Source organism: Strix aluco, chromosome 10 (assembly GCF_031877795.1).
Source record: "Strix aluco isolate bStrAlu1 chromosome 10, bStrAlu1.hap1, whole genome shotgun sequence".
NCBI lineage: Eukaryota > Metazoa > Chordata > Aves > Strigiformes > Strigidae > Strix > Strix aluco.
This window is the reverse complement of record NC_133940.1, coordinates 7,932,808-7,959,112: the sequence shown is the minus strand read 5'-3', so window position 1 is coordinate 7,959,112 and position 26,305 is coordinate 7,932,808. Positions and strand designations below refer to the sequence as shown.

The 26,305-nt window shown below is 41.3% G+C and overlaps 1 protein-coding gene across 3 annotated transcripts in view; it reads right to left on the bottom strand.

The window, feature by feature from the left end:
• AFF2 (ALF transcription elongation factor 2) overlaps positions 1-26,305 on the bottom strand; it is a 349,091-nt gene that overhangs the window by 157,209 nt on the left and 165,577 nt on the right. For all 3 annotated transcript variants that reach the window (XM_074835138.1, XM_074835139.1, XM_074835140.1), the window contains exon 4: positions 6,230-6,274. In XM_074835138.1, the coding sequence (XP_074691239.1) occupies positions 6,230-6,274 (45 nt within the window). The remainder of the gene's footprint in view (positions 1-6,229; positions 6,275-26,305) is intronic.

The window sequence follows — 26,305 nt, the reverse complement described above, 5'->3', positions numbered from 1 at the left end:
CCCCAACAGCATGAAGTCTGCTTTACACTGATCTGGCAGCACAAAGCAGATTTATAGTATATATCCACATCACAAGTGAACTCCTCTCATACCTAACCTGTGCCATGCCAGCAGTGCAACAGTGGCCCACAAAACCAACCGCGTAAGCTAAGTGCTTGATTCATGCCAACGTCCTACTCAGCTAGCCTAAAGTTAGCTCTGAGTTTCTACATTATGTACCTTCAAGTTAATACAGACAGCTTGGGGATAATGCTCCTGAGGTGCCTTTCTCAGGGGTGGCACCATAATGTTCGCTGTAAAGGTGAATGGCCAAAAACTAGAACAACCCTGTTCTGCTGTGTTCATGTGTAACTCACAGTGGCCAAGGTGAGCCTCTGTGTTAAGGGTCTGCTCTAGACTGGGAAGACCTGAGGCTGCATTCTCCAACTCCCAAAGAGCCTTCTGTACTTCAAGCCTACACCAGGCTGTCCTCAAATGACTTCAGCTATGGATTTCACCACGCCTGTGTGTATATGGCTGGACAGTGCACAAAATGCTGGGAAAAGGCTTCTTTTGACCTTCCTGGAATTGCTGCCGAATGCTTGTGGTGGTACTGAGGTATCAAACCAGGAATGGGCTGTTCTCAAAGAGCTACTCAGCATCTCCACTTTCTGGAGTAAGACCACATCTAGAGAGTCATCAGAGCAAAGGACTGGTTGCTGCTTTTATGTATACCCAAAGTAACGCAAGGGTAACTCCTTTTTATTTAATAACAGCAGCAGCAACGTTAAGTGGAGCTGCTGCCAATTTATACCAGCGTGGGAGGAAGAAGAATTCAATGAACTCAAATGAGATCAGAGGTCAGTGGAATTACCCCTTGATTTATTTTGATGTGAGAGCAGAACTGGTTCTGTCTCCATTGAGAAAATGCTGATAAAAAGCTGAAAATGGAATGGTCTGAAAATTGCTAAGAAATTAATTGTTTTTATCCATCCAAATCTTCATGTACACAAGCAAAGTCTAAAGAAGAAAAAAACCCTACAGTTGTAACACATTGCCTTTTTCAAAGCAAGCTATTACCCGTTCCTTACAGGCTTCCAAAGGCTGCACGCCAGACGAGGGACAAAGGCCGCAGATACACATTTACACGTGGGTTAACTTTTCAATCCATTTTTTCATTTCAATAGAAATAATAAATCACCTTATCCTGGAGAAAGAAGCAGCTTGACACAAAACATACGGTGCTGGGCTGTTTTTATAGCACACCTAAGACATATAGGGATTCATTTATTTACTCAGCTATTTAAAAGTGGCTACTCTTACTCATTCTCTGGACAGCTAAATGCCAGGTTGCTAAGTTACTGTTACTTGACATCATCTCCTCCCCAACGTGTTCCCACATTTGACAGGTTCACATGATTTACTAGGCCAGTCAGCTCGTTATTCACTTGTCCAATGACGTCTGGATAATAATTTCAAATTCACATCATGTCCTCCCCAGCAAGCCCCCATATTCCACATGAAAATATTTAAACTGCCTGTCAGCTCCTAAGTGCATTTGTAACCACACTGGACAGCGTACCTGTATTTTTCAAATTACAATTATTATAATTAGGTTTAGCATCGTTCTTCAATGTTAGTTTGTATTTTAGAAGAGAAAACAATTACTGAGGGGCAAATAATGGGCTATATCTGTTACAGTCTAATTTTGCTCTGTGAACAGCTCACCTTAGCTACGGATGATACATATTAAATCCGTTAGTGCTTTCAACTGGCATGAAAAAGGTAATACTGCACATAATTTGTCCAGTCAAGGGCATTTTCAACTGCTGATCAATTTACATATTCTCCAATGTCATTAGACATGAGCTAGTCATCAGAAGAATAGAAGACCATACAAATTATAGACTTTGCTCGTTTAACTCCAGTCATTTTGATACTAATTACAATCTGAATTATATTTAGGATTTGTTTTGCTTCCAGACTAGAAAGCTTTTAATTAATATCACAGCTGTCCACATAACATCAGAAGTCCAACTAGTTACTTGAAGCCTTACTACAGCGAATACGTACCTACAAGAATTCTTTTGTTCCTCTAAGCAGGGACAGATTTTTAGACAGAAGTGCCTGCCCAGATGGTTAACAACACAGACACGAAATCTTTATGTGTACAGACCTGAGCCTCACTTCTGCGGGATTACGTCTAATCGATTGCCTAAATACCTAGTCCAAAGTTTCAATTTACACTACAAGTCCTCAAGAAAATTTAGTTAAATAAAATTTCCTTTCTTTCCTGTGTAATGTTGTATGCTTTATCACCTCTTCACTCAGAAGTAAACCAATGCTAAGGGAGACCCTGTCTGTGCTCTCTATAGGCAAAAAAAGGACGGCTGCTAGTTCGCACTCAGTGTCACACCCACACGCACCCCCCTACGCCAGGACCAGCACGATGGTTCACGCAGCACAGGATGACGGCAAGGCACACTGATGTACAGCACTGGTACGAATGGCACAAGTAACAGCTTCAGAGTGCTGGTTTAAAATGTCAGTTCTCCCGCCCCATCTGCACTTTGTATCACAACATTTCAGTGAACTCATTTTTCAATGGCTGCACATAGCAAGTGACAACTTAATTTAAATCCATATTAATAAAATGTGAATTACATACACACACACTGTTGATTGCCCGTCTTCCATGTTATCTACTTTTTTAAAGCCATTATGTTGGTTTAAAAAAATAAACCACAGTTTGGAACAGAAAAAGTGTACCGACCACCAGTGTATTCGCCTTCATCTTTCAGTTTGGTATTAGCAACCTGTACTGAATGCAAATCTCCTGTACTACCTTTACAACTTGGCCTTAGTTATACAAGGAAGATTTTAAATTTTTTAAAAATTATTATTATTTTTAACAACCTTCTCAGTCATCCTGTTTAGAAACGTAAAATCAACAGGAGACTGGTCTGCTATTAACCTTTGGTTGTAGTATCAGGAACAGTCCTTAAAGCATTTACACAAGATGACATAAGTGGCTAAGTGTTTCAGGAAATCTGAAGGACTGTGAAATTTTGTCTCTGAAGACTCAGGGGTCTGAACAGACTCAAGACCTTTCCCCTCACTCGGTTGGAAATTTTTGACCATAAACTCAATTAAACCTTTTTTTTTCTAGGAAAAAAAAAAATAAGAAAGAAGACAGAGATTAGGAATTGCAAACCTCTACAATTACAAAAACCATTAATCAAGTTCAGCTTGAAAAAAGAGCTCTGTAAAATCAGAGGTCACAGATGTTAGCTTGGGTCCCTCTTCCTTGTAAAGTCTAGCAAAAAAACCTACAAGAGTTACTGTGCCTTTCTGAGGGGTGAAACTGAATTAAGTCTCTTTATTCTCTGACTTAAAAAAGAAAAAAAAAAAAAAGCAAGTTTCAAGGCATGAAATGCTCTCAAGGTAGGCTGGCAGGGCCAGGGCAAGGCAGGTGGCAGCACCCATCCTCTGGCGCTTTGGGGTGCACAGCTCGGCAGCGGATATGGCCCAGAGCAGAAATTGCCAGTTGTTGCCCAATGGTTTGGCTGGTCAAAATGCACACTATTACAGCCCCATCTGTCTGCCTTTGGGACTTGACTGTCCTCTAATCCTTCTCGTTTACCTCTGCAACATCCCTGACAGCACAGAAACGTTAATAGCTTACTTTTTTACCTGGGGAAGCTGTCATCAGGGAGCTGAGGCCCACACTCCCAAATGCTCTTCAGAGACTGTGTAAATGGCCACAAAAGGCCAGAAGGTATCTGTCAGGGCTGGGAACTTAATCCAAGCTCTCAAAGCACAAATCGCTGCTGAAATCAAGGGTCATCCTTTCATCTGGAGCAGACAGCCTGAATCTCCTGACACAGGGCTTCCATGGGGAGCCTGAAGACTGGATTTTGACCACTGATGGTCATCACACTCTCTTACTTATTTTCTCTCCATTGCTGATCAAGTAGAATATGATACTCTGCATGCAGCCAAAGCACATTTCCCGCTAGCTTATTCTGTATTATAAATTTGAGAACAAAGTCATTGACAAAACTCAGGTACTTCTACTTCCATGTGTGCTTCAGCACCGTACAAAGTTGAAAGCCTAAAACGCTGTCACTGAAGGCAACTAATTGGGGCTGGGGTTTGCTGGCCCTTTGACAGGCAGCCCCAGAAGCGGCTCTGTGATCTACTGCTTTCATACACTCAGGGCCTTGCTGGCAGCCTGCAGCCTGCTCGCAGACAGGTTACAAGAAGGCCCAACGCACACAAACCTCCCCAGCTGTGCACCCCAGACGAACCACGGCCACGTGGCGTGCCCAGCCCACACCCGCTCCGGCACAGGCGCTTTCATATGCTCAAGATGGCTTCTGGCTATGCCTGCGGCTCCGGCTGACAGGTTTGCTCCATGGCTGGATGGCAAGGCTGGGCATGGGGGATGCCTCCAGGCCTCTGCACCCGGCAGTCAAGAAAGATCTACCGGTTCATATCCCTTTTTTGGGTACCCATTACATGCCCTTGTGAGACAGATCCCCAGAGACATGGAAACCTGCCAAACCCCTGCTCTCTCCACCCCATGAATTGCCCCCGAGTTTAACAGCCTACTGGTGGCAGGAGGTGCTGCCTGCAGCTGCAGGGACTCTGCAGTTCATCCCTGTCCTTTGAAGACAACAGAAAGTCCTGCACCGATCTCAGCAGGTTTCAGAAGGAAGCGCAGGCCATTCTGCCTCTGTTGACTCAAATTACAGTCGTGGGGTAGGAAATAGGATCACCTCCTCTTGATTAGAAAAAAGACATTTCTGCTTCCTGTGATTTATATGCACTGTTCCCACATTAAAACTGTCACCTGGATGATTGATCCCTGAAACTCACTACATCACATTTCCTTTTGATGCTGTTTACTGAAAACAACTGCTTTCCCCAGCTAACAAGTCATTCATTCCAACTATAGCAATGAACCTAATTGAAATATATAAACAGGGGAAGAAGATGTTTAAAATGTACCCAGTATTTTGCACAGCCTTTCAACACTTTCTTTGCTTTTGCTTCCTTAGTGTTCCATAGGTAATAAACCTCTGCTCACTTTGAAGGCTGAAACTAATTTTTATTTATTTCCTTGTGTTCATTGCTGCTGGGTGCACATGCAGATGCATACTCCTCCGTTACTGCAGGTCTGCACATGCATGCTTGCCTGCTGGTTCAACATACTTCTGCAGCAACACTGGCAACCCATAAGGACATCAATAGTATCCCAAGATAATGTGTGTACACAAAACAGAAGCAAGTTTCCCAAACTATTTAACTCTGGATTGCAATGAATGCTGAGAAGCCCATTTTATTTTACAAGCAAGAACAAGTCCATGTCTTTGCAAGCAAGTTGGCATGATTGTTACACATGACTTCAGGTCTGGGTTAGTTTGCACCAGTTGCTCCTAGTGATAAGGACATGGCTGGCACAAATTCCCAATGAAATTTTATCCCCTCTACGCCAAAAACCAGCAGGTTGGCTGGCAATCCCAGGGAGGCAGCTCTGACAGATGGGAAACTCAACCCATGAGGATAAAAACTTAAATCCCAGATAGGGACTGGTGAGTTGCAAATCTGCCCCCAGACAAACCTCACTGCCAACAGGGGACCCCAAAGTTGGGGTGTCTGAGGAACAGCCCATCTTACACTTAAAGTAAGGCAAATTTACATGTATACAACTTGTTGTGCACACTCCCCTTTTTCTTGTTATATGATCTTGTTGAAATTAAGCCATGCTTAGTTCGGAGTGGTTGTTTTAATTTTCTGTATTCAATGACTGACCAGAGCTCCCAGAAAAAAATGTCTGTAGGTCTTTAACAAAACCATGAATGATGATCAACTGTAGTTAGGGGGAAGAAGGAGGAAGACTGTAGGTCAGCCTATGAGTGGGAGAATTAAGGTGACTACACCTCAGGGTAGGAGAGAAATTTGTCCCAGAGAGACTCACAGAGACTGAGAGTTTAAAAATTTAGAACAGGAACATGTGTAAATCCCGACTGAAACAAGCTGGAAGATGCAAAGTATTAGGTGAACTGACCTTACTCACTAAGGAGCACCCTGGGCCTACCACTTGGCTGTGTCTCTTTAATACAGACCCACTAATATGTTATTATTTAACTACAGTGTTAGACAGCCATATAACCCTTCTTCATGAAAGATGAAATAACAGCACCACAATTATACATAAGATACAAAAGCAAAGGGTATTACTCACCCGTAATATTTCTTCCACACAGCTGGAGTCATTGGGAAGGGTAACCTAGGTTTAAAGAAAAAAAGAAATGTTTAGTCAGGTGCTGGATACAAAGTTCAGTGACCACAACCACACAGGTGAACAGCTAACAAGCAACTGCCTCTGTTTGAAGACTGCTGTATCCATGCATGCTGCCTACCAAATTTTCCAGTTCAGATCAACATAAATCATCAGCAGGACCCATTTTGTCAGAAGTTTTTTTCTTCCACACTGCTTTGTGCTACTAACGACACTTCTGAAACAATAGTCTGATTTCCTCACAGTTGAGAACTGGCACTAGAATTGCCTGAAACTTCTGTAATTGAAGAAGATCCCACTGTTACTCCTATCAGCAGCCTTCAGAGAGAAGGCAAGGTTTGGTTTAACTTGACGCACACTGCAGCAAAGGACAGAGGTGATAACAGTTAGGAGAAAGTTGTTATCATCAACTATCTTATCCTACAGCTTAATAGGCTAACAGCCAAGACAGCTCTTAAACATATACTGGAGTAAAATACTGGTTGGACTATAAGGGTGGCTGCTGATTTTGTTGTCCCTCACTTCATCAGCCTGTTACAGGTTAGGTACTCTCTGAAGACTGAACAGCACACAGGAATCCACCTTGAGAGGCTTGACAGATATTCCTTCTCCCCTCAGAAAGACGCGATATATCAATGCACACAACCATACCCACGCACACGCACAGTGGTGTCCTTAACGTCTTCCAATTGAAAATACTCGTTTAAATGGTACTTGCCTCATTTGAGGGTACATCCCTCATTCCAGGGACATGAAAGAGCACAAAACCTCTAAATACTGTGAACAATTACATAAACAGGCAGACATGACCCGTACGTACAACCATTTTGTAGCACCTGCAGGTAGTTATGATGGGTTCTTATCAAGGGGGTACAGCAGAAGAGGAAGAGACAATATTCAGGAAGGTACCAAAAAACAGGTAAGTGCTTCGTACCATAAATATTCAGTGAGACTTTTCTGCCTAACGCTTCTACCTTATTGCCCTTGGTAACTAGTTTAGTAAAAGACACTCATGACTAAACTTAAATCCCTGTCATCCTAATCTGCTATAGAGTTTGACCAAAAGCACCAACCATAGCTTTCCTCCTATATTTCAGCCAGCACTAAGCTTCAAGAATAAATCCACACAGCCACAAAAGTCGAAGACCAGAAAGACCTATTAGATCACCAAGTTCACGCTCTGATAACGTAGCACATTTTCCCCATTATCTTCTAGTACTGTGGCTAGTCTGACTCAAAAACTGTAGGGAAATGGGTCTCCCATCCCTTCCCTTAATAAAATATGGAGCAGCATTGTAAATTATTTGGTCTTTTTTTGGTGATACTTGTTAATATTTTGCTTCCAGTGTCACCTCAGCCTTTCTGTAGAGCTCTTGCCATTACTCTAAGTAATTAATTACTTCTCTTCACATTTATACCCCACACAGACATGCAGAATTTTACTCCACTTCTCTTAAATACTGTATGTTCAACTTTTACCTTCTTTTCTGATAAACAAGATTTCCCATCTCTTTGGCTTGTTTCATCACTGTTCTCTGAATTTCCAACAGTTCATCAATATCTTGGTAAAGAAGTACTCAAGTGAATATGAACACACTGCAGGGATATTAGTGATTTTTATCTACTTCGGCAACTATAGATTATAATTTTCTGTAGTATCACTTAAAAACATTCAACCAACCAGAAAAACAGCCTTACCTTTTGCCCTCAGTTTCTACTCAGCTCAAATTCTACCTAACAAACCTAGGCTGAGAACTTCCAGTGGATGGTCAGCATTAACTGCAATAGGCATGCAGTCCACCCTCATACCGCATGACTTGATATACCAGCACTCCACTGGCCTTCCTTCATCCCCTTACTTTTCACTTCAATCACTTTTTTCCCTCTCAATACCTGTAAATTCTCTGCTAATCTCTGTTTTCCATACGTCACACCGACTCTCCATTCAGCGAGGAATATAGCTAACTTTAACCAAAAGATTAGCAAGCACAGGTATTACTGCAATGTGCAGTGGCATAGTGGGAGTACATATGTCTGTAATACACTCCTGACTTTTTCTATTGAAAAATTAGTATGTTGGAATACGAGAAAACAAAACAAGTACTCCCCCAATAAGCTTGCAGTGTACACACCAACCACAAAATCTCTCACAGCAGTAACAGGAGCAGCCCAAAATCCAGCCGAGGGAGTCTGACTGGGAAGAGTGAGAGCAGCAAAGGTACGGAAGCCCTCTCTTTATTTCACACCCCTCCCTACCATTACCCATGCCATTTTCAATGGTTAGTTGAGACACCATGTGTATTCCTTTGTTTAGAAGTGTCTTAATGGTGATAATTGTGTCCCTGACTATTAACACAAGGCATAGCATGTTCTTACTTGTTTCACAGTCCTTTCCCCATTCACAGCCCTGTTTAAGTTTATGTTACTTCAGAACTAATGATGATAATAACAATAAACATACCATTTTACTTTAATAAAGCCCACTATATATTATGCAATCACAACCAGCTTCTGCTGGCAGCACTTGCTAATAACTTTAAATGCTCATGCATCAATTTAATTGTGTTAATGGCATAGAAGATTTTAATGGCTTGACAGAACTTTTGTTCCCTTTGGCATTGCTTTTGTTTTGAATCCCTGGTATTAAAGTAATGCAAGATGTCAAAGTGCTGTGATTGTCATATAGGGAGATACAAGTAGGAGCTAGCACAAAGAGGAAAACATTTAGATTGATGCAAACATTAAAAGAATAATTATTACAACATGGCTATCAGAGAGAAGATCAATGTAAGAGTCTTTCAGTACATTACTATTAATGGATTTCTAAAGAAATGAGATCATTTTTCTAAATTCATGCTACAGTTGCACATTCTAAGAGACTTGAAAGGCACAGATCTATTAGAAACTTAGCCTATGCTGAAAAAAAAAAGCCAACAACTTCTCAACCTTTCGAAGTGTGAATCAAAAATTGCAAGTTTAATTGTCCATAAACACTTGCATTCAGCTAACAAGTGCAAGCAGGCCCACATGGAACACCATGGCATCCATGCATAGATTCATCAGGACAGAATGAAACAGAGCAGATACAATATTCATCACCTTCTCGAGTACTAGTGCTGCAACAAATTGTTATTAGAATTGCCATTAATAAAATGCCACATTGCTCCTGTAGTTTAGTAAAGATTTGGCATCCATCCCATACTAGTATTTTCTTAATCTAACAAAAATCAAGTCGTTTAGGACCCATTATGTGACTCTCCATCCCCTCTCCTCTTCAGCTTTCATCAGTAATCAGATTCTAAAAAGGAGGGCACAGCTTGCATTTGTGCACTGTTGGTGCTTTTCTTCCATTGTGAGCAGCATGGCCTAACTCAGCCTAAAGGACAGATTCTGGGAATTTGGCCCCCGTAAGACCGAGAAGTTGCATTTCACATCATGAGCTCTTCTCTCAGCCGGCAGTGAATTCATTAACCCTAGACTGAAGAACAGTGAATATTACATAAGCTGCAGATAGATATCCCAAGGTAATAAAACTTCAATCAAAACAAAAAGATTTCACAACAGCTACATGCTACACTGAACTCATCTTCCAATTTCATTTTAATCTGGCACAACTCTTTTGCATCAAAAAGCTTCATGTTAACTTTTAAATATTGCTTGTTAAAAAAAAAAAAAAGAAAGACTAAAAAAGGAAAGGTCAGATGGTCAAAATATTCCACCTAATACAAGCCAGTATTATAGGCTCTCTTCACATTCCGGTCTCACAAGAGAGAGAACAGAACTTAAATGATGTGGAACCAAAGGTTTAATGTATGGCTTGGATGGCTCAGTGCTAAACTTTAAAGGAGAAGGAGGGCAGAAATCTAAGAGAGAGGGAATAGTAGCCTTTAATGTTATGCAGATCAAATGACATTGGGTGAATGGTTACAATACCTGATGAGTCATGTTGATCTAACCTTCCATTTATTCATTCAAGAGTTCCTTGACCACTCTTACCTCCTGGACAATTTATAACTTGCATGAGATCAGATTTTGTTTTTGTGGCACAGAACAATCATATAAAGTCTCTCTTCCCTGTAATTTACATCCGTCAGCAGGCATTTCTCAGAAATGTTAGCAACAAAATCTTCCAACAGACTTGTCAGAATAGTTCTGAAAATTCAAATGTAACGTCAGAAAGCAGAAATACACAATGAATAATGTCTTTGCCAGAACTGACCGATTACATTTTCATCTGGATAAACAGTCTGTGAACAATCCCTCTGGTTTTACCGATGCACAACTGGCATACAACAAGCAATCTCTTCTTCTTATCTTTGTTTTATTGGAAAGATAAATGTAGCATGCTAAATGAACATAGGAACCCACTCTAATTTCTTGCATATGAGCACCTATGTGCTTACACACCAAGAGCTCAGCTTTCATTGTCATCTCCTTTATCAAGAAACACATTTTGACTCTGGGGAGATGAAGCTCATACTACTGTTTACTCCTTCGAACACAAATTGATTTTTCACTTGCTAGCATAGAAAGATCCTGTGCATGAACCTTGACTGATCATTTCCAGTGTGCGCCATACAGCGATAAGAGGAAAACACTTAGAAAACCAGAAGCGGCAAAACCAGGGCTTTTAGCAGTAGCCTAGTCCTATGAATGCCTTCAGCTCCTCCAGGCTTCCTATTAACAGAGGGTGCTTCTTTTTTTGATTAATACAAGTGGGAAATGGACTGGGCAATACTAAGAATAGCAAGGTTTCCAGGTACAAGACGCTGGACTAGATGACCTTTGAATGTCCTTCCAACCTAGATGAACCTATTTTCGCAATATGTTCACTACAAATCTGAGAAGATGCGATACTTCACCTGCACTTGAATGGAGTACACACCCACGCCTTTCCAACGCCAGCTTTCCTTTGATTGCTGTATTCAGTATTTCTTTGCATGCTCAGGCTTCATTCCCCTCTTCAGTCATTCCCTACATCTCTTCTGGACTTGTCCCTTTTCAGACAGCAGCCTGCCCCTCCACTGCCATCTGACTACACGTTTCTCGTCCTGAGGAAGACTGTTTCACATTTATTTGAGGTAAGCTTCACACCACTGCTGAGAGCCCACTGTTCAAACCTCCTTGGGTTGTTTTACATTTCATGCTTTTGTCTGTTTCCTATCTTGCTAATATTCCATCCCAAAAGGGTCATTCATGTTAAAGACACCTGAAATAGATGTCAAACTAATCTCACTAGCTGGGAGGATCTTGGCTCTTCCTTACTAACTTTAGTGCAAATGGGTAAGAATGGGAGCAGCAAAAGAGCAAGGAATGAATATTGCAACCTGAGTGCTATTTTTTTTTTCTGGTGTATTTGATATTCATGAGGTTATCACCAACATATATTAGGACTGTATGTTTGGGCTCTGGAGGAAACTGAATGAAGTCAAACATGGTGGTATTCAAAAAAACCCAAATAAAATTGCTCCCTTGGTATTCAAATACAGATATGTGTTTTTCACAGGGTTATTAATTCTCAAGGGAGTCATTTGTGGGTTCCAAATAACGTATATCCACTGTTTTCTTTTAGTACCTCCACCATCCTGGAACCAAAATACTATGAGAAGACTACATTTCCCATTATTTCAACCCCAAAAATATCTCCTGGGGCTTATTAAAAGGTCTGTGAAAATATATACTTTATATATATATAAAAAATTAAGAGAGAAAGAAAAATTATTGCCTAAAACAAAATACAGAGAACTACTCCTCTGTTTCCCTTTAATACAAATACTGCAGAAGCAGTTGTGTCAAATATGCATTTACTGGAGACCCTGAAAGTAAGAAAAAGTTTTAAGGAGCGGACTGAATTAATTCGTTAAGTTAAGACAGCCTGGCCTGCAGTCAGGGCTGCTCTTCTAGTGGTGGATGGAGAAGTTTATGCCTCTTCCCTTGAGTAAAGCATGTAAGCTAAGAAAAACAACTTACTAAGTGTGGTCCAAAACATGCCTGAATCAGACTCCCACTGACTTTAGTGAACTTTCCAAAAGGTCTCTAGCTCAGAAGCCAAAACTGCCCACAAAAGTGTACCTTTAGTTTCATACAAAAGCCAGTGACACCAATATGCTCCTCTCCAGTCACCTAAGAGCTAGACAAAATGGTGCAGTGGCACCAGGCTGGGCACTTGGGTGCTTCCCCACAAATTGGAAGGAATTATAGTTTTATTTCCCTACAATGAACTCGGCTTACAACGACCTCCCAGTCAGAGCAACACCAACTGCAAGGACATTTTTTCACTGGCATTTAGTTCTGCTACAGCAACTTTTAAACCAGACTGACCTGCATGTGACAATTATAGTTTTCTTGTTCTTGCCAGTGCATGGTGTATTTAGCCCATTTTTTCTTTTTCATTTCTTTGATGTTTTCTTTTAACAATACCATTTCAATGTTGATCAGCATGAAATAGTCTCCATGAAAGCACAATATGCTGATGTTCAATTTAAACTCAATGGTTCTCCATTATTTTCATGCAGTAAATTGCCAAACTCTATTAGAGAGAGAAGTCTGATAAAGTGATCTCTCACTTCAAGGTCTCCTGGGAGTTTTTTAATGTAGGTAAGGCTGCACATTTTACTTATGGAATATCCTGAATGTAGTGTTTTAGAAGCTCACCATGATGATAATACCAGAGTAACTGGCAATGTCAGTATTCAGCCAGGCCCCAAGAGAAGTGGCATTTGCAGTACTTAATTTGTGATCAAAATACTGGCTTGCAGAAAGGCTGTTACAACCATTTAATACTGACAAAGAGAAAGGAAATTTGGAACTTTACATTTTATTTTTTTCTTTCTTCCTTTATACCTTCTTTTCTCTCTCTCTGTCCCTCCTCCTCTAACGACTGCATATATATTTACATATATAAAAGAAGTGCATTTTCTTATGTGCCTGGGTATTTTCACCTTATTCTGGAAGAGGTTACCTTATACGTTTCCATTAAATTGATGATAAAAGGCACCCTGACCTAAAATGCCACCATGCAGTTGTCCACTTGAAACATCAAAGCCTGACTAACACCCTCTGGTGTGGTGAGATATATGGTGTGGCAGAAATAAAGATCAAGTGTCTGTTTCTTGTCTTACGTTTACCAGTGTGAATGAAATCTAACTCCTCTGAAGACAATGAAGCGGTATAAAAGGAGTGTGAAGGGAGTTCAGCTTCCAAGTCTATTCACCCTCAGGTAGGGGGATGTAAATTAGACGCCATATTTATTCTCAGCGTAACCCTTTGAGTAGAACCTCTTGGAAATCATTCAAAATCCCTTTACTATACAGACATAGCTGTCTAAATTTAATACAGCATGGAATCGGATCTCCTTTAAATCTATTTCACATTAGTGGAATTTGGTGTCTGTTCCCAATACAGGCCAGCACGAGGGCAAGCAGCATCAGGCAGGAGTTGTGCACCTTTCTGCTAAAATAGGAGCAAAGTCACCAGGTCAAACTGTGGCCTCGGTGACATGACCAGAACTCCGCTGATGTCAGTGAAGTTGCATCAGTGTAACCTGAAGCATTATTTGACCTCATGAATTCAGACTGTAACATTTCTTTTGAGGTTTTAAAGAGGAACCTTTGTAAGCATCTATTTACATCTGACAATACCTTTACTGTAGCTACAAGAATACAGTGGGTGACTGTGCCAGTTATCTGCTCCACTTCTTTTTTTAAAGTAGGTATAAATGTCTTCACTGAAAAATGTACTCTTGGGTTTAATTTGTACAGTTTGCACAGCTGCAAGGCCAACGCTGGGTCCCAAATTAATTGCTCAGCGCTTGTTTGCAAATTACTTGTTTTCATATGTCCCTCCACCACAGTCACAACTTGCAGATCACATCCTCAGACTGTCTGAGGGCCAGAATTCAAAGGGCAAGGACATGGTCTTGCCCCAGGGAAACAAAACAAATGCATTTTGAAATATCTTAGGGTTTAAATACCAACACCACCTGTTAGCATAACTAGTCCACACAAACACATTTTTTACATAAACTTCAATCAAATAAATGAAGTTCCTATGTGAAATAAGAGCCATTTTCCTTTTATTAATAATAACAAAATAGCACAATTAATGATTATGTCTTTATTGGGATTGGATCCAAATTCAGACTACATTAAGAGCCAGATCTTACGCTCATTAAATAGTAAGACACACGATTATCCCAACTGCCACTGAATGTCATGGTTATCATACAAATGGGGAGCTAAAATAACACTTTCTGGACAGTACGGAACTGAGAACAAAGAAAATCTGATTTTGAATGGGATCTTTATGGCCTCTCTTTTAGTTACATTTCTAATTAAAATGCTTTGATCTATTAATGCCAAGGGACGCTGCTAAATGTATTCAATGCAGAAGTCGCATACTTTTCCTGAGCTCCCAAAATCTCTTAGATCTGTGTGCACTTACGCTGCGTGCAGTTAAACCGCTCACTAAAATGAAAAGATATCTAAGAATAACTCACTTCCATTAGATTTATAAATCACATTAATTAATTCTACATCTCCAGTGGTGTAGAGACCAAACTCTAATGCGATATCTAATTAAAGAAAAGGGAAAAAAAAATTGGAATTGAAACACAGAAGTAACTGTTTAGCCTCAAATTAATGAGGCGCTATGCTAAGCAAGAATGTCCATAAATCCCTAATGAGGATTTTAAACACATTAAAACTTCCTAATACAAAGTGTTTGCCTTCCTTTTATCCAATAACAAATAAGCCAATAATTTTCTGCCTCTAAATGACACTATTAACTGTCATGGCATGTTTTATTTGACAAACCCTCCATTCAAATACAGTAAAACCAATTAATTTGCCTGCTGTGAAATGTGTTTCTTGATAGCTTTTATGTGATTTTTCTTCTCAAAGAAATGTAAATAGGAGGTCAATGTAGGTGCCTGATTTTGCTTAAAAATACGCCGCAATAACTATAGATTTTCTAGTCAGTTTGCATTTCAAATGAATTGAAAGATAACCTCCATTTTCAGGTCATCAATCACATAATGGTCTCCTGATAAGTAAACAGTTACAGAGTAATAGTTTTATTACTAGGGAAATGGTCCCATATTTGAGCTGTGATAGTTGCAAAATTACCACTTTGTTCTGTTATAAATAACGGTTTGCAGTCAGGGTGCTTGGCCTCTCTGCCTTCCCCAGCAGCCCAGCAAGGGCCGCGCCGCCGCACCCACCAGCGCTCAGAAAAGCCCTGGCAGCCACGGCCTGCCGCCTGGCTTCGCACCGCCGCTAACGCCACGTCTCCTACGTGTGAGGATGGCGATGCCTTACCTTTTTTTTGGGGGGGTCAGAAAAATCTATAGAACAAATAAAAGATAATTCTGTGGTTTCAATGCCCCCCTGGGTCCCACTTAATAGATCTCAGCAGAGAAAAGCAAGACCGTGTTACGACTGCCCCACCATTAAGCCATATCTGAATCTCTGAAGCTCGTCTAAGATTTTGTCAGTGGGAAGATCAGCCTACTGAAAACTACACATTCTATACTTCAGCAACACACTTTTTTCAGGCTGTGCCCACTATGTGAACTGAACCGCTCTGTAAATTGAAGGCAAAATAGAGGATAATGCATGGCATGCCATGCTTTATGGGGCCTAACTGAATGCCAATTAATCTTTACAACATATGTACAGTTCCATCAGCTCTTGCATTGCATCATGATCACATAGAGACTGTGGTTTCTTTGCCTTAAGACGGATACACAACTTGAAAAAAATCCATGACACACTACATACGCACGCAAAGAGAAGGAATAGGGAATTAAATAAAACAAAGATGCCTACCCGGGCTGAAACAGACTTAACTGCTCACTTATTTAATCGTCTGCAATAGATTACCAACCAGAACCGGGTAATTAACGTAGCATACCATGACAGCTGATTTCCAATTTGCACTATCTTGTACGTGTGTTTCTTATTGAAGTAAGGAAAGAAAATCTTCAACCTCACTCGGAAGAACAGTGCCAAGGCTGCCTGACACGTGAGGAGGGCCAGTGAGAAGTGAGGCTGGGACAAATCAAATGCAGCAAAAGTGCTCTGCAGCTCTGTTAGCCACTGTCCCCATCATTCAGACACATGGTCCCAAACTCCTATTTATTCCTTTTTTCCAACACAAATTCCTGTTACTATTGCTAGAAACTTTTGCTGTAGTGACCTTTCCGCAGGGATGTCTGGAGAAGCAATTTATATATTATTATCATATAAAATTATATAAGTATGTATCCAAATAAGAGAAAAATTCATTATGCAAATATCTGTATTTTGCTCCTTAAGCACAATCCTATTTAATAAGCTTAGGAATCAAATTCCAGCAGTTTCAAAAAGTAAGTTGAAGAGACCCCTTGCTTGCCTGAACAGTGAGAAAAACATGTTCTTTCTATATACTCTCAGCTAATAAAAATTCCCAAATTAAACTTTAAAAAATATTAAAGTGAGAATTATAGTTGTCATAGTCAAATATCATGAAAACAATTTAATGATGGATAAACAATTCTGAGCTTAAGATACCACCTGTTGTAACCTGTATTTTGGCCACTTTGCAATACAGTGTTCCTGAAGTCTGAACTAAGCTCCACCTCTCCAGAATTCAGATGTCTGCATTTAATTTTGCTGATAAAATGTAAGTAAAAAATTATTTATATTTTTGCAAAGGATCTGATATGATATTTCACATCAACAACTTTTACATCTACTTCTTAATCGAGACATTGAATTGGGCTAAGACCACCTGACATTATTTCACTTCTGACCTTTTCAACTGTCAAAGCAGACAGATTTTTATCCTACAAGATTCAAGCCAAAGCCTCAAAGGTGCAGTGCCAGAGCATTAATCCATTTCACTAGACAGTCATTGAAATTATAATTGAAAGTTCAACTTACTTTAGCATTTTATGCTGAAATACTTCTGGCAGCCCAGGGCAGAAAGTCGAAATCTGGTTTCCAATGGAGACCATTTCCAATGGTTTCTAAATGTTGGCAGCAAAATTCCTTATTGTCAAAGAGATCAGCAGATGCCGGCTTCCATTAATTTACTTTCTGTGACTGCTGCTCACTTCAGGAAGCCTTTCTTTACCTAAGGATGCTGACCTGCTGCCGGATCCCATCAGAAACAGACTAGGACAGACACTGATTTATTAGGAGACTGGGACACATCAGGAAAATTCCCTACAGCAGGCAGGGCAGGTCCCATCCCTCCATTTATTCTGACTGATGCCATAAGCAGAAAAACAAATCTGCACAGAAGACATAACGCAGATCTGTAAAAGGTCCAAACTCAAGCTAAATATACTGACCCTTGTGTATTAAACTATCAAGAGTAACTCCAGAATCTGAAGGATCGTTAGACAGCTTTTCTTCTTCACCAAAAAGGTTGTCATAAAGGAAAAAGGACTTTTGTATCTGAAAATAATATCACCATTTTAAAGTAGTCAGTGGGCTGTAAATCCTTTGTGCTGGTATTCTGGAGCTGCCCAGAGGTTTTTGGCCAGGAAGTTCCCTATAAATAACAGTTTATTACCCTTAGACTAATCTCAAAAGCTATCTAAGCAAGCATTTAAGTTAACTTGGAAGACATGTTTCATTAGAACCTAAATGTCTTTTTTCTTCATTTTTGAAGTTGGGGCTGACAAGTAATTCTTGACATCTTATCCAGAGGCTAGGAAGTTTTCTTCTGGGTAGCAGGAAGAGGGAACAGGGCACGAGAGATCTAATGCCTATTATGCAATGATAGGTCATTTTATCAATGTTTTCAAGACTACTATTGTATTTGCTCCATAAATTATACTGTCTATATTTGCACAAGGTCCCTTAAATCCTTAGTGCCAGGATATTAGCTCCTTAATTCAAAGCACTGAGAAATAATGCTGCAGCAATGCATGAGCAATGGGAAGAAAACAGCCCTGAAGACCACATTAACTGGGTGTGTGTTGGGTCTCCTTGAGGCGCAGCGATCTCAAGGCTCAGCTCTCAAAGTCAGACAATTAAGGCAAGGAGAAAACAGGCAATGCAAATCTCACAGAAGGACACCTGAGACAAATATCAGAATTGCACGATACCTTAGGGACATCAACAGTGACATTAGCAAACCTCCGTACCCTTGGAGAGGGTGTCTTGGCACTTACTGCTTCAGCACCTTTAATTACTTTGCTGTTACCAGCCCTGAGATGTCTGTCTCCTGCTCTGCATGTGTGTCTGTGCACCTGGGTGTATGTGCATGTAACTGGGTGTGTATGTATTTCTCCTTCCCTTTCTTCGTACGTACATCTTAATGCCAAAGATGTTCTACTGATCTCCAGACTGCTGCTAGTGTTATTTCACAGACAGTGTGACCCCTCCCAGGGTAGATCTGGTTGTGCCCAGGTCCTGATGCAGCACAGACAGCAATGGCTCTTTGCATCCCTGTCTGGACTATTGCCTTCAGTCTGCTTTGCTGCACTGTACTTAACCCACATACCCTGTCAATGATCCAACGCACAACTGCCATTGCCTGCAAGGGGATTGAGGACACAGGCCCTTTAACAGTCAGCTAACACAGAAAAAAAGTAGTTAATTTCAAACAGTTTTCTTTTACAAACTTTACCGTAAGTAATCTGACAAAATTTATTAAAGTAGAAAATAAAAGAATTTTGAAACCACAGAGACAGGATTTGAGAATTTGTATTTTCATTTTGCTAGAGCTGTACTGCAGCTTTGGGCAAGTTAATTAACTACTTCTGTGTTTCTTTGTTTAGGCATCTGTCTAAACTATATAAGCGATATATAACTAGACACCACCCAGTCATGGCAGGAAAGCAGTGGTTTGGAGATCCTCAGCAGGATGGTGTCATATAGGAGTGACATATATATACACAAAGCTGTATACAACTGGAGATTCCTGACTGCTGTAAATGTCAATCCTCAATAAATGGTTTGACCTTTTTTATCTATTATTTCCATTTTATAACTGAAATCAGGTCTGACACACTGAGCATTTCAGGGGAATAAATGCAGCTTGGGGATGACTTTGCAGTCTCATGTCTCACATCACACCCTTGAAATGCAATGATCTCCCCAGAAATACAATGCTGGCTTGGTACTTAAGCCCCAAGGACCTCCCAGCATCCATTTGCTGGCTGACCTAACAAGCCAATGAGCCCATTATCAGCATGTCTCTATAAGCCAACGAGGTTTCTTTTAGTGGAACTGCTTTAGTGGATCAAGCATATAGCAGCTTGATCTTAGAGAAGTTATTCTTTACGCATTTAACTGAGATCTTCCATGGGCAGAGTCACCTTCTGGATGAACCCACTTCTACACTGACTACACAGGGAGACTAGGGTCACCACTCTGCTTAATCGGGGCGTCTCAGTTAAAGACTGAAAGTTAGGTGAATTAAATATGGATCACAAAACCCACAATTGCGCTGCAGCTCATGTGCCAGGCTGAACTCACAGTGTAGAAATAGAAACAGATGGGGAATAAATTCCCCATCAGAGAGTGGATTGGCAATCCGAATGCAAGACTGAGAGTCAACCACTCCTGTCAAGCTACACAATGAGCAATTTCTTGTCCAATGATAATTTTGAATTGGAGGGAGGAAAGGGAACTGCTTTGATTTGGACTTAGAATAACATTTAAAAAACTTTTCAGAAAGCTGAAAATTTGAAATTGTTCATTTTGTGTTAATTTAAAAAAATTTTACTGTGACAAAAATGGATGTGTCTCCTACTGATTCCAACCTGGTAAAACACTTTCATTAAGAAACCAAAATAAAACAATGACAGGAGCTCCAGAAAGAAACAACATAGAATTTGTTTTAAAAAATGGAAATGGCAGTTAGAAAAATGCCTAAATGTCTGCTTCTGATTTTCACAATTTCCCAAAATCTGTAAAACCCAGTAAAATAAAAAAGTATTAATAGAAGTGGCAGTTCTGCTAAATTTGATCTTCCACTGTAGAAACTGGGTCCTCCAAGTTGCAGAGGTGTATGGCTAGATTTCAGGCTTCCCTCCTCCAATGGGATAACAGAAAATGCAGTTTCTCTTCTGTATACAACTCAGTTCATCAACATCACAGAATTGTTACAGGGCTAAGGTGGGGTTTTTTTGATACAGATACCTCTGTTTGCGTGCTACCAGTAAGCTCAACAAAATGAAATGAAGAAACTCTCAGAAATTATCAAACTGCCAATTTTTTCTCATTGGCTTTTACAGAGAACAGCCCCGCTTTAATTGGCTGAAGGGAAAAAAACCTGTTGTATCTGAAATGGCCAGAAGAGAGAAAACGCTGGCAGAATGATGTCTTCTGAGGTGAGGGTAGTCCAAGACTTAATTCCATGTGTCAGGGCAAGATAACACACAGTCATACGCATATGATCTCATCAGCCCTTCAGGAGACAGGATTTTACTTGATGTTTGGTAATATTATTTTAGAGACTTTCCTAATATGTTTGCAGAACACACAAACAAGGAAAAAATGCCATGTAAACCTCAATCTAGTTACCACTTAAAGGAATATGCAATCATCACAATCAGAGTAATCATGGCATTATTAATTACAAGAGGAAAAAAATAGATAAACATCCAGTAGGAATTCCACATGTTGGCAAAAGTGTTTGCTGTCTATCATCAGTGTTCGCATCTCTCCCTCCCTGATGCCTGTTTGCACTTCCACGTATACATGTGTGCACCACTTGGGCCGCAGCGTACCCAACACGTAGCAGCCTGAGGGTATTATTCAACCCACCGGGGTGAAAAATATCCCTGCTGCCACCCCTGCCCTGCCACTGCAAGCTGCCTGGGGGGCTCCTGCTGCCCACCCCTGTGTCTGGCCTCCAGCAGGCAGGCATTTCAGTGTGATGGTCCCTGTTAGAACAACATTGGTTTATGTTTTGCACAAAGTCATTCCAGAGCTTCGTAGCGACTGAAAGGGAATTCAGGGTCAGTTACCAGATCACTTCCCATTTCTTGAGAGGACTGCAGGCATGTTCAGTGCTCCTGCCCTGAATCTCTCTCTGCAGTGGACCCCAGGCAGGGGTTCCCCAGCAGCCTCAGGGCAAAGCTGACCTGGTTCCTGCTGCCTTGCCCAGCGCCGTCAGGGCTGCAAGCAGAGCAGTACAACCTGAGCTGCCTCCAGCGAGGTACCCTTTGGCTCCAGCTTCAGCAACCTGCCAGCCCCGGGACGCAGGAGCCGGCTGCACCAGCAAAAGGGGTCGTGCAGGTTTGGAAAGTTTCCTTCTAAACAACAAAGGCTAAAAACTTAGGCCTTCATTCTCCGTTGTAACTTGACAGCTAGAAGGGAGGTATAAAACTGTGCTGGAAGAAACTCCCTTCTTAGAGAGTGGCCTGGCCAGCTTGCAGGAGTGCTGGCTCTTGGTCACGCGTGGGTCCCCGTCCCAGCATCCGCAGAAAGGGGCTCCCTCTGCCACCCCAGCCCAGCCCCTGCTTGGTCCCACAAACACCAGACAGAGCCTGAAGCCGTCTCAGCCTGCCTTCACACGGGGCCAGAAAAACTAACAGAGCTTTCTTTTAAGCCATGAATGCTTAAAATCTGTAAACCTCGACAACAACTTGCACTCCCAGCTAAGCCATCAGCATTTTCAAGCCTTAGGGAGACAGACAGATACTTGTGTGTTTTTATATATAAAGTCATCACATGTATTTGTAAATACTCGGATGATTTCCATACACACCCACCAGCCACACAATGCAATAATAAATTATTCCAATAAATGGCATTACTCTAAGAAAGCAACAAGGATAAATATAATTGCACAAGGTTTAAACAGGATGTAAATCAGCATTTAAAAAAAAAGCAAGTTAACATGAAGCTGTTTACTCCTAGAGAATCTCCACTGCTCTAACATTTCAGCAATAGCCTCCAGTCGTGAGTGTGCTGCAGGAAGTAACAGAGAGCAGTTCAGCAGATGAAACAAAGAGGACCTAATTACCATGCGAAGCACAACATCCTTCAGATGTGATGAGAAACGTGACTGCATGAAAAACTGGTCCTGGGGAAATTTCAAAATATGACCACCCAAGCATAAAGAAGAGAGTGGTGAAAACCAGAGAAACTGCAACATGAGGATACAGTATTTCTATACAAAGAATATTAGTTTAAACACATGCACATACTGATACTGTGTACATACACACATCTATATGCAGACACACCAGTACAAAGAACTATGTGATTGTGGATGAAAGCTATAAATGTATAAAAGCTTTCAAACCATATGCTATATATTAATAAAAAAAAAAATCCCATAAATTCTTTGTATGTTGATCCATGGAGGTTCTTGAGGGAAAAGCAAACAAACAGCCAAATTGCATGAAAAACAACCAAGCAGCCTGACAATCCAGTGCTATCCTTCCATTTTCATCATACTTGGTCATTTAATATTCATTTTTGCCTACAATTCCACAGTTTGAATGTAAATAATTCATGAATATTGGTCATAAATTATTTTGGGGGTTTTGTTGGGGGTTTTTTGTTCGGTGGCGGTTTTTTTGGTTTGTTTGTTTGTTTGTTTTTAAAAGAGGAGGAACACAGATGATAAGCACTGACATCTTCTTGAAGCAAGGGAAATCCTGATCCTCAGTTACAGGTAAAGAAGTTGTGTCATTTGCAAAAAAGTTCAAGGAGGTATTTAAAGCTGCAATGGACAAAATGCTGGCTGGTGCTGGGGGTGGGCTCAGCACAGGGGCCACTGGCTCTGCAGTTCGCCTCTGCCAGCTGCACAGAGCTCACACTGGGTTGGCACCAGTGCAGCTGGGGGGACCAAGACCCTCATCACCAGCATGGTGTGAGACTGTGCTCAGGAACGGCCATTATTCTCTCCAAGGTGGAAATACAGTGTACCATTTCTAATTTTGATCTACCAAATAACATGCCCTTCTGGACAAGAAATTGCTCAAATATTAGTATCTGAACACCTTTTGCTAGAGAACATGAGCAAAGCAGATGTCAACGTATTCATTTATTACCCCAGGCCTGGCGTGTGGGGGGGTTGTGTGTGTGAAGCTGATGGTTCATCTTGAAAGGCTGTTCAAAGTGTGCAAAAACTGAAGAGTTTGCAGAGTCCTTGGCACAATCAATACTGCTCTCCAGCTCCTGATTCCCTTTATCGATGACAGCCTCTCTCGTTGCAGTGATTAGAGATTCTACATCTTTTAATCACAAAGAACATGACAACTACACCCTATCTACAGCTTTGTGATTTACAGCAACTGATGCACTATCATAATTGCATTAGTGCAATGATAGCTTTTGGGTGTTACCCAAGCAGCTGAATTTAAATATGGTTGCATTTGTGACAAACTGACAAGGAAAATCTGACGTTTGAATCCAGCACTGATTTTAACCCATCCAGCTTCCCTTGCCTCCCTCTGCCTGTTAGTGGCAGGGATGAACCATTCCTTTTCCAGCCTCACCAATTCTAACCATAAGAAAATAGAAGGCTGACCACTGGACTAAAAAGAGAAGCCACATGATGGGGTTGTCTTATGTATATGCTAACAGACAGAATATAAGTTTTGGGAGCAGCATCCCATTCTTCTAATAACGTATCAACTCCTGTTGCTATGAGTGGGTGGATTTCAGCTTAGCCAGTATAGCCCTTATTTTGAATTTTTTTAGATGACTCCTCTGTTTATACCATAAAGTCGTTTGAACACTGATGCTTCTTTTTAATTTCAGGGGATTTGTTTGTTTTATTTTTAGCCTGATTCCTGACTGAAATGAGACACCCACAGACTGCAGTCATGGGAGTCTGAAATAATGCATGTGTTTGTGCTCTTATACAAAAATGGTGTTCAACTCACCCCTGCTGTCCAGCATCAAGGTCAAAAGATACGTAAACTCTTCAGAGTTTGAAAAGGTGGCAGTGGGGGAGAAGAGAGGGACCCTACTGCTGTCCCATTACAGGAAAAGCTAATAAAGCTCACCCTTTGTAAAATATCAGAGGATCCACATGGGAGAGAGACATTACAAGCCAGGCTTCATTAGCTCCTCCGCTCACAGAGTGACTTCTTTTTACAAGAGAACAGAAGATTTCAGTCTCCTGAGCTGAAAGAAAGCACAGGCTGGCAGGGAAGAATGAGACTAGATGAAAAGCAGGTTCTTCTTATCTCTTTCTAAATATTATCATACAAAGTATTATCTTGCATCCCCCTGGCAGTGTCCCACCTAACAGCACTCAAAACAACGATCAAGTGCCAGAGCCGGTGCCTGCTACTTGCAGGCAATGGGAACCAATTCAGGACAACTTGCATTTTTTCCCAAAGCTTGACCCAATGCCAAAATGGCTGTGGTATGTGTCACGGACTTCTTGGAAAACCTCAGTTCAGGTTGCTGCTCTGCCAGATGCTTCTCAGGCAAGCCCAGGAGACCACATTCTCTGACCCTCAGCTTCTACCCAAAGGCCAGGAGGATGGCACAGGGACTCTGGAAAGACCTCATCACACCTGACAGGTGGAAGCCATTTCATGATTCCCTACACCAGCACCTCAGTTGCAGGCCCACAGCCAGCCACACAGCATTTCCTTGTGAGAGCTTTGCGTTTACAGCAAGAAACCAAAAGCTACAAGTCTAATAAGTCATGAGAGATCAAGGACACTACCGATGGCCTAGATCTCTGTAACAGAAGTATCCCAGCACAACCCTGCATCACCTCTCAGCGTCCCCGTTTATGCAGTTAAGTGCTGGCAAGCACAGTACTGGCACCAGATCTAGCACGCTCTGCATTTATCAGAACAACAGGCAGGGCTGGCACTGCTTCTCTCGCTTTGAACACAAAGCACAAGGCCCAGAGCGACCAGCTCGTTCACCAGTCCCGTGGCAGGGCAGAGGGGGGGAACACTGGGAGAACCGAAGAGCTAATTTCCCTTACATCAACACGAAACCTCAGAATTGATCCACAATATTTTATTATACAACTTAATTTACATACAACATCCTGGTGCTGTTTCTGAATATTCTGAATCACTAAGGATTTTGAGGGCCTCCAGACTGCAGGCAGGAGTCCATGAAACAGAGATACTTGCTCTCTCCTCTCCTCAGCAGAGATCCCCTGATGTGGACAGTCTGTCCAACCACGATGTCCAACTCAGCCACTGCCTTCTAGGAAGGGCTACTGAGCAGGATGCAGCAAGTTGCCTGGGATCAGCCCAGTTAGTCTAGCTGTAAACTTGGCTTTGCTGCTGGAGCTGATCATTCTCTCCTGATGACAGAGCACAGGAATGGACTGAACTGTGTGTTTAGTTTGGGAACATTTAAATAGCTGGAAGGATGCTCAGCGCCAGTGTGTGTAGAGTGTTTATTGTTCTAAATCGAAAGCCAATATATAAACACACATCTTTTAAAAAATCCGCTCTTTTCCTTAAAGCCCTGAAAACCCACCCAGACTATTAAGTTTCATTTCTGGGATAAAATTTGTCTATCTTCGCTGCATGCATGGCGGGACCATGGCAGTGCTTGAGCACACTAATTTCTTGCGCAGCTGTACCGCGCTTCTGCCTGTTCCCTCCACACTGCTTGAGCTGCAGTTTCATTAATATCCAGCTACACACTGCGAGGCGCAGGGTTGTAACCGTGTTGTGACCCACCTGGGTTGGTGTACTTGCCCAGTCTGTTGTCTTGAGGCTCTACTGACAAGTATCAACTGAGCCACTAAGCACAGATTTAAGAAACTTGTTTTAGGCAGCTGCTGGATATTCCACTCAATATCCAGTCTGGATATTCTGCTTCTGGATACAGTTCCCAAGAATAAACAACTGTTGTAATCACAGTAAAATAAATACTTTATTACAGTTGAATAATGTTGGTTCTAATTACAGTATCATTGATGTATTTTCCTATTAGAGGAAGATTTCCACTTATTCTTTTTTATATTTATTTACCCAAAACATAATACTCAGCGTGATGTTTGCAATTGAGCTGCTGCTGCTCTCTTCTTCTGCCAGTTTTACAGCTGGGTTGTTAGGCAAAGTTCATCTTACAT